The sequence below is a fragment of the Rhinolophus sinicus genome, chromosome 14 (assembly GCF_057876585.1).
Source record: "Rhinolophus sinicus isolate RSI-liver-muscle chromosome 14, RSI-T2T, whole genome shotgun sequence".
NCBI classification, from domain to species: Eukaryota; Metazoa; Chordata; class Mammalia; order Chiroptera; family Rhinolophidae; genus Rhinolophus; species Rhinolophus sinicus.
This window is the reverse complement of record NC_142514.1, coordinates 107930699-107939306: the sequence shown is the minus strand read 5'-3', so window position 1 is coordinate 107939306 and position 8608 is coordinate 107930699. Positions and strand designations below refer to the sequence as shown.

General features: G+C 48.2%; 1 protein-coding gene across 1 annotated transcript; it reads right to left on the bottom strand.

Annotated features, from left to right (window-relative positions):
- Positions 1-2993: 2993 nt before the first annotated feature.
- On the bottom strand, positions 2994-4486 carry LOC148755781 (putative POM121-like protein 1). Its single transcript, XM_088789861.1, has 2 exons — positions 4436-4486; positions 2994-4076 (listed from the first exon to the last, which is right to left on the bottom strand). Exons 1-2 carry the CDS (start codon positions 4484-4486, stop codon positions 3333-3335), a joined length of 795 nt encoding a protein of 264 aa, XP_088645987.1. The 3' UTR covers positions 2994-3332.
- Between the last annotated feature and the right edge of the window lie 4122 nt (positions 4487-8608).

Genomic DNA, 8608 nt, shown 5'->3' with positions numbered 1-8608 from the left:
AAATTCTCCAGTGAGGGGGCTTAAAAGTTCTATAGTGAGGGGGCTGAAAAATTCTTTAGTGAGGGGGCTTAAAAGTTCTATAGTGAGGGGGCTGAAAAATTCTTAAGTGAGGGGGCTTAAAAGTTCTATAGTGAGGGGGCTTAAAACTTCTGTTGTAGGGGGCTGAAAACTTCTATACGCAGGGGACTTAAAACTTCTATTCTGAGGGGACTGAATACTTCTATAGTGAGGGGCCTTAAAACTCATATAGTGAGGGGGCTGAAAAATTCTTTAGTGAGGGGACTTAAAGCTTCTATTTTTAGGGGACTGAAAACTCATATAGTGAGGGGGCTGAGAAATTCTTTAGTGAGGGGGCTTAAAGCTTCTATAGTGAGGGCGCTGAAAATTTCTATAGTAGGAGTCTGAAATGTTCTATACCGAAGGGGCTTAAAACTTCTATACTCAGGAGACTTAAAACTTCTATTCTGAGGGGACTTAAAACTTCTATAGTGAGTGGCTTAAAACTTCTATAGTGAGGGCGCTTAAAACTTCTATGGTGAGGGAACTTACTATTCTATACTGAGAAGATTTGAAACTTCTTCACCGATGGGGCTTAAAACTTCCATAGTGAGGGGGCTTAAAACTTCCATAGTGAGGGGGCTTAAAACTTCTATAGTGAGGGGCTTAAAACTTCTATAGTGAGGGACTTTAAGCTTCCATAGTGAGGGGATTTGAAACTTCTTTACTGAGGGCGCTTAAGACTTCTATAGTGAGGGGACATAAAACTTCTACAGTGAGGGAATTTAGAACCTCTATTCTGAGGGGACTTAAATCTTCTGTAGTGAGGGGACTTAAAACTCACATAGTGAGGGGTTGAAAACTTGTATCCTGAGGGGTCTTAAGACTTCCATATTGAGGGGACTTAGAACTTCTATAGTGAGGGGACTTAAAACTTGTATTCTGAGGGGTCTTAAAACTTCTAAATTGAGGGGACTTAAAAGTCATATAGTGAGGGGTTTAAAACTTGTATACTGAAGGGGCTTAAAACTTCCTAATTGAGGGGACTTGAAACTACTATAGTGAGGGGACTTAAAACTTCTATAGTGAGGGGACTTAAAACTCATATAGTGAGGGGGCTGAAAACTCCTATACCGATGGGGCTGAAAACTTGTATAATCAGGGGACTTAAAACTTCTATTCTGAGGGGACTTGAAACTTCTATGGTGAGGGGACTTAAAATTCATATAGTGAGGGGGCTGAAAACTTCTTTAGCGAGGGGGCTTAAAAGTTCTATAGTGAGGGGCTGAAAACTTCTATAGTACGGCACTGAAAACTTCTTACCGAGGGGGCTTAAAGCTTCTCTAGTGAGGGCGCTTAAAACTTCTATGGTGAGGGAACTTACTATTCTGTAGTGAGAAGATTTGAAACTTCTTCACCGATGGGGCTTAAAACTTCCATAGTAAGGGAATTTAAGCTTCCATAGTGAGGGGATTTGAAACTTCTTTACTGAGGGCTCTTAAGACTTCTATACTGAGGGGACATAAAACTTCTACAGTGAGGGAATTTAGAACTTCTCTTCTGAGGGGACTTAAATCTTCTGTAGTGAGGGGACTTAAAACTCACATAGTGACGCGGCTGAAAACTTGTATAGTAGGGGGCTGAAAACTTCTATACCGATGGGGCTTAAAACTTGTATACTCAGGGGACTTAAAACTTCTATTCTGAGGGGACTTGAAACTTCTATGGTGTGGGCTTAAAACTGCTATTTTGAGGGGCCTTAAACCTTCTATAGTGAGGGGACTTAAAACTTCTATTTTGATGGGACTGAAAACTTCTATAGTGCGGGGGCTTAAAACTTCTTTAGTGTGGGGCTTAAAACATCTACAGTGAGGGGACTTGAAGCTTCCAAAGTGAGGGGATTAAAACTTCTTTACTGAGGGGAAGTAAAACTTCTCTTCTGAGGGGCCTTAAAACTTCTACAGTGAGGGGGTTTAAAACTTATTCTGAGGGGCCTTAAAGCTTCTATAGTGAGGTGACTTACAACTTCTCTAGTGAGGGGGGTTTAAAACTTCCGTAGTAGGGGGCTGAAAACTTCTACAGTGAGGGGACTTAAAACTCATATAGTGAGGGGGCTGAAAACTTCTTTAGTGAGGGGGCTTAAAAGTTCTATAGTGAGGGGCTGAAAACTTCTATAGTACGGCACTGAAAACTTCTTACCGAGGGGGCTTAAAGCTTCTCTAGTGAGGGCGCTTAAAACTTCTATAGTGAGGGAACTTACTATTCTATAGTGAGAAGATTTGAAACTTGTTCACTGATGGGGCTTAAAACTTCCATAGTGAGGGGCTTAAAACTTCTATAGTAAGGGAATTTAAGCTTCCATAGTGAGGGGATTTGAAACTTCTTTACTGAGGGCTCTTAAGACTTCTATACTGAGGGGACATAAAACTTCTACAGTGAGGGAATTTAGAACTTCTCTTCTGAGGGGACTTAAATCTTCTGTAGTGAGGGGACTTAAAACTCACATAGTGACGCGGCTGAAAACTTGTATAGTAGGGGGCTGAAAACTTCTATACCGATGGGGCTTAAAACTTGTATACTCAGGGGATTTAGAACTTCTATTCTGAGGGGACTGGGAACTTCTACAGTGAGGGGACTTAAAACTCATATAGTGAGGGGCTGAAAACTTTTATAGTAGGGGGCTGAAAACTTCAATACCGATGAGGCTTAAAACTTGTATACTCAGGGGACTTAAAGCTTCTATTCTGAGGGGACTTGAAACTTCTATGGTGTGGGCTGAAAACTGCTATTTTGAGGGGCCTTAAAACTTCTATAGTGAGGGGGCTTAAAAAGTTCTATAGTGAGGGGGCTTAAAAAGTTCTATAGTGAGGGGGCTTAAAACTTCTATACTAAGAGGGCTTTAAGCTTCTATACTAGGGGGCTGAAAACTTCTATGCTGAAAGGCCTTAAAACTTCTATAGTGAGGGGACTTAAAACTTCTATAGTGAGGGGACTTAAAACTTCTATACTGAGGGAACTTAAAACTTCTATTCTGAGGGGGTCTTAAAACTTCTAAATTGAGGGGACTGGAAAGTCATACAGTGAGGGGTTTAAAACTTGTATACTGAAGGGGCTTAAAACTTCCTTATTGAGGGGACTGGAAACTACTATAGTGAGGGGACTTAAAACTTCTATAGTTAGGGTGCTATCTCGTTTCAGGGCCTCTGGCTGGCAGAAGAGGGAGCCTGGTGGACTGTGCTTCCTGGGTGACAAAGATGCACAGAGGTAGCCCCTCCAGCAGAATCTGGGAGAGTCACTGGGCCTTAGCAGGCGTGCTTCCTCCTGTACTTCGCCACCTATGGATTCGTGCTGGGAGCTGCAAGGACAGCTGGTGCAGGACCGCTCCATACAGCACATATGGCACTGAGGTCTGGGATGGCCTCCGTCTCACCTCCCCGAAGTGCTCTGTGGATGCTCTGGAGTGCAGCTTGCTTCTCCGCATCTAGGTGTGCCGCTGTGACTCGGAAGCCCAGCTCAGGGGGTGTTGGCAGTCTCACAGGGTCCCCTCGCCTGCGCGGCAGAAGACAAGTCTTTCGTTTTCGAGGCCTGGAACCGTCACGTGTGGGTGAGCCGTCTGTCCGGGTTCGCCTCTGCCCCTTTGTTCCATCTGCCTCCTTTTCACGCTGGCACTTCTGGGAAAGGCCGGGAGCCGAGGAAGGAGAAGGACCCTCCTGGCTCACTTTTTTGGAGGATTTCTGGAATAGCCGAGCACGGGATGTGGCTGTGGCTGTACGTCTCTTCCTCTGCGCAGGCGGGAAACCTCGGGTGGAGCTGTATGAGCTCGTGATGGCATTTCTTCTGGGGCAGGAGATTAGCACGGAGGTCTGGGATTTCTTGTCGCCCTTGTCTTCTGAGACCTCCCTATGGGGGATTCTCTGCAGAAGCCCAGGCCTGGGAATGAGGCAAGAGACCGCCAGGGCCCTAAATGCAGACCGTGCTCGCCCACTGCCGTCGGGGTTCCTTCCCGTGTCTCCTGAGATCGTCGCCTGGAGGATTCTCCGCAGAGTCCCAGGCCTGGGCACGAAGACTGAGTGGCCTCCCTGGACCCCCAGGGGCCTGAAAGCAGACCGTGCTCGCCCAGTGCCGTCGGGGTTCCTTCCCGTGTCTCCTGAGATCATCGCCTGGAGGATTCTCCGCAGAGTCCCAGGCCTGGGCAAGAAGACTGAGTGGCCTCCCTGGACCCCCAGGGGCCTGAAAGCAGACCGTGCTCGCCCAGTGCCGTCGGGGTTCCTTCCCGTGTCTCCTGAGCTCGTCGCCTGGAGGATTCTCCGCAGAGTCCCAGGCCTGGGCACGAAGACTGAGTGGCCTCCCTGGACCCCCAGGGGCCTAAAAGCAGACCGTGCTCGCCCAGTGCCATCAGGGTTCCTTCCCTGATTGGCCACCGGAGACACTGAGCTACAGGCCATCTGTGCGTGCAGAGCCGACAGCACCGCTTCCCTCTGATGGCCATGCCTGCTGATTGAGATGAGGGACCCCAGAAAAGTGCGCAGCATTTGAGAGAGCATGGAACATCGCCGCCGAGATGCTGTGAGAAAGCACGAAGGCAAACTCCTCAGATACCTGCAGTTTGGCCTGCGAGAGAACGGAGGGGCACGGACCGCTGTGTGAGGATGGCGGGCCCAGTGAACGCGGTGGGCATGGCGAGCGCCGTGGTGCTGGCCCTCGGGTGCCCGGGGCGGGCGTGGGAGACAGATCCTGCCCTGATAACCGCCCATGGGTCACTTGGGTGAGGTCTGTCTTTGGCTCGACAGCAGGCTCCTAGCCAGCTCCTTCAGCTGTCAACAGGGCTGAAGGCGAAGTGCCCACCGTTGGGCCTGTTGCCGGGATGCAGTAGGGAACAATGGACGCGCGTGCCCGAGACCGCCAAAAGCGCGCGGGGGCGCGCCAGCGCGCGCACGCGCGCCAGCGGGGGTCGCCGGGCGGCGCGCGGCCGCGTGCAGGGAGAGTCAGGGGCAAGGGGCACGCAGAGGGGGCCTCAGCGGATGCGGGAGGACCTGGGGCAAGCAGAGGTGTGGATCTCCCGGCGGGCGCTCCCGGATCTGCTGAGGGGTGGAGGTGTTTGCTTCAGGGCCAGGAGCAGGAACGCCTTTTGACAGGCATCAGCCCTGTCTCCCCTGGGGGCCACACAGCTGTGGGGAACTTAACTCCCAGCAGAAGGGAGACCCTGCTCCTCAGGGGTCACCCCGGGATAAACGTATCGTTGAAATAAAATGTTTCACTTTGGAAAAAGAAAAAAAAAGAAAAAAAAGAGGAAACTCCTTGTTATGACCCACTAAATTCATTTCATGACCAGCAGTAGGAAAAACACAGTGTTACTAAATGATACAAAAGTCATCTGAGTTGGAAAGAGAAAAGATGATCGTGGGCAATGCAAATGAATTGCCGGAACATAATACTGTAAAAATGACTTAAAGTTAAATCCTTGAATAGTAAAGGTTATGGTTCAAGTTTTTGTTAAAGTTAATCTTGTTAGATTCATAATGACTTTTAGAACGATGATATTGAGTAACCCAGATTATCCACAAAAATAAGATTAAAAAACACCCCAAAACGGCAGAGGGGGTTCAGTCCCACAGTGCTGATACAACTCCACTGGAGTCTATTGTACCGCTTACACACACCCGTGGTTACATTTCAGCACATAGAGAATTCCATCAAGGGTGTCAACGCAAGCTAAAAGCGTGTGTATCTAAGGGAATAAAATGTGCGTCCTATATCATTTGTGACACCTCCCTCCCCCCAAAGGAAGTGACAAGAGCTGAGTATCTTTATTTCGGAATAATGCCAAGACTACCTGCAGCTGGCAGAAGCTTCCAGATGTTCCGAAGGTGCTCCCTATCGGATCAGAGGAGACGCTATTCTGGGAAAGGTAACCAGTGGAGGATGAAGTGTACATTTGTAGATGAGCCGAATGGTCGTGTAGCAAAGGGCCAAATGACCACCTCGAGGAGTCGAAGCCCAGACAAGATTAAGATGCTTCTCTACCCCGTAATTCAAACTTAAGGAAAACTAAACTGATCTGGCCCCCAATGACTTCTTTCTTTACCCGAAGACAAAGGAAATATTGCAAGGAAGACATTTGGATGACATTCGGGACATCAAGGGTAATACGATGACAGCTCTGACGGCCATTCCAGGAAAGGAGGTCCGCGATCGCTTTGAAGGGTGGACTAGGCGCTTGTGTGGGCGCGTAGCTTCCCAAGGGGAGTACTTCGAAGGTGACCATCGTGATGCTCAGCAGTGAGGTACGTGGCACTTTTTCTAGGATGAGTTCTCGAACCTAATTGTCAGTCTGTTCATAGTTCACTTGATTATTGAGACAACCTTTTCAAGAGAGTGTTAAGTTTATATTGACTGGATATGGCTATATCTTCCTCTAGGTAACAAGAATACATGAAAGAAAAACTAGAACTGGGTCATTACCACCACCACCAGATAGGTGGGTGACAGAGAGGCTCACCCTTGGGAGAAGACATACCAATATAATCATATGTAGATAGCGGACTATGCATACAGATCTGAAAAGCACCTTGTGTTTTCCCCTCACAGCCGGCCTGGGACTACTGGTCCTCCGCTATGAGGGGAGGCTTCTTTGAAACCGGCTGTTTCTCTGCTGTCCACAGCAGATGCCACTGCAGTTGAACCGCCCACTACCACCTCCCACCCTGCCCCTAGCTCGGCCTTGGGAGGGTGGCGTTTTGCGGGACATTGCTAAAATCAGGCATTTCTTCTCCTCTCCAGGTGGATAGTTCTTCAGGGATTAATGGGAAGCTGGTAGTTCTTCGTTTAGTTGGGCAACAGATGGCACCAGAGACCATTAAATCTCCACCTTCCTCAACACCGCCAGTTTTTACCAATAGCATAAATCAGCCTGGGTCAGTCACGGAAGCCACACTCCTGCCAACACCCTCTAAATCCCTTGTTCCCTTTTCCTTCATGTATACTCCTTCCGTCCGCTGAACTCTCACCCTGGGCCAGTTACACCTTCCATGCTCCCTCTGCATGTTGAATATTGCTGGAGAAGTCGCCCGAACATGTCTTTCGGGAGCGACTGTGACCTCGTGATGAGATCACCGCCCGGTCCCGGACCAACGTAGTGTGTTCTCAGTCTTCCTTCAGAGTTATAAACATCACAAACCCTGTCCCCTGTAGTGAAGTGTTCCATATAAACAGGTGCGAAGGAGTGACTTCAAAACCTGAAGTTTTAGGATATGACTCTTTGTTTATTCCACCAGGGACCTCCCTGTCTACCTAGGGACATGCTAACTCTCCTGTATCAAGCCGCCCTCTGAAGATGAAACCCTAACTGCCGTTCGGGGATAGGGGCGACGACCGCTCTGGCTACTTCAGGCTGAGGAGGGACGACGTAGAGAGAGACCAGCAGCTAGGGCTTGTCCAGAGGTGTAGCTAAGGGTCCCCGGTAGATGAGCATATCCAGATGAAGAGTTTGTTGCTTTGGAGGCCATGTCGTCGCCAGCTCGTGAGTGGTCCACAGGCAGAGATACACCGTAGGCAGCAGCAAGAGACGATTCCTGTAATAATGAATAACAGAAACATAAGAAAGGCTTCTTTAAGTCCTGTTAAGCTAGGAAGCCGGGAAGGAAGGAAGGACAAATCTCAACCAAAGAATCTCGTTTTCAGTTTAATGTTGGAAACCTTGAATTAACTGTGAACTATCAGAGAGACTGAAACAGCATAACCCTTTAGACTTTGTATGTTTTTGATTGTGTTTGAGAAGTCGATAATGGGTGGCAGCTTTGTTTGAGAACTGTTATTCTGACCTGTCCTAACTTTTGTCTCATGGCATGGATAGCCTGTGAGGTGGCGTTTAGGGTTGTTGTTATTGAATAAGCCATTTGACCATCTAGCCTTTCGTATGTCCTTGTCTGTAAAAGAACGCTCATCAGTGAAGAACGTCCGATCTGGGTTGTCTAGGGGTATTTTTTTGTACGTCTGTTTTAGCCGTACAGGCTTGTATTAAAACTTATTGGCAGTTAATTCTTCCTCTGTCTCTGGGAGGAAGGTGGCAAGATTAAGGGTGGAGCAGGTCCGCGTTTGAATTACAGGACCTCTGAAGAAGGCCTGATGTTGTAGGAGGCAACTATCAGTGAGCCTGTGACGCTTATTAGCATTACAAAAGCCTTGAATGTGGTGTGGGGCAAGAAGGAAAACGGTTCAGTCTTGTCCCATTGGTGGCTTTGGGAACTAGGATGGCAGCTGTAGCTATGGCCTGGAGGCAAGCGGGTCAGCCGCGTGCTAAGAGGTCTAGTTGTTTACTTAAATAGTTTCCGAGTCTTTCTGAAGTTTAATCTTGTTTATTTTATATTTTCTTTAAGGTATAGACCAATGATAAGAAACAGGCTGAGCAAAGTGAGCCCAAATCTGGGGGCTGTCTTTATCTTTACAACCCCAAAGCAGTTTTCAGAGGAAAAAGGTCCCGCGTGAGCAGTTGAGACAGAATAAATGGCTTCTATATCAATTAGAAAATTAATAGGCTTACCACGTCAGGGTCACCCACAGATTCACCCCCTGTGACGAGAACAGCCTGGGAGCCACTGGGAACTTCAGGCCC

Excerpts from the sequence above, each read along its gene's own strand:
- LOC148755781 (XM_088789861.1), bottom strand. The coding sequence starts at position 4,486 with ATGGCCATCAGAGGGAAGCGGTGCTGTCGGCTCTGCACGCACAGATGG. Across the intron at positions 4,077-4,435 it reads TCTGCACGCACAGATGGCCT|GGAGGCCACTCAGTCTTCGT; the intron begins GTAGCTCAGTGT and ends CTGGGGGTCCAG.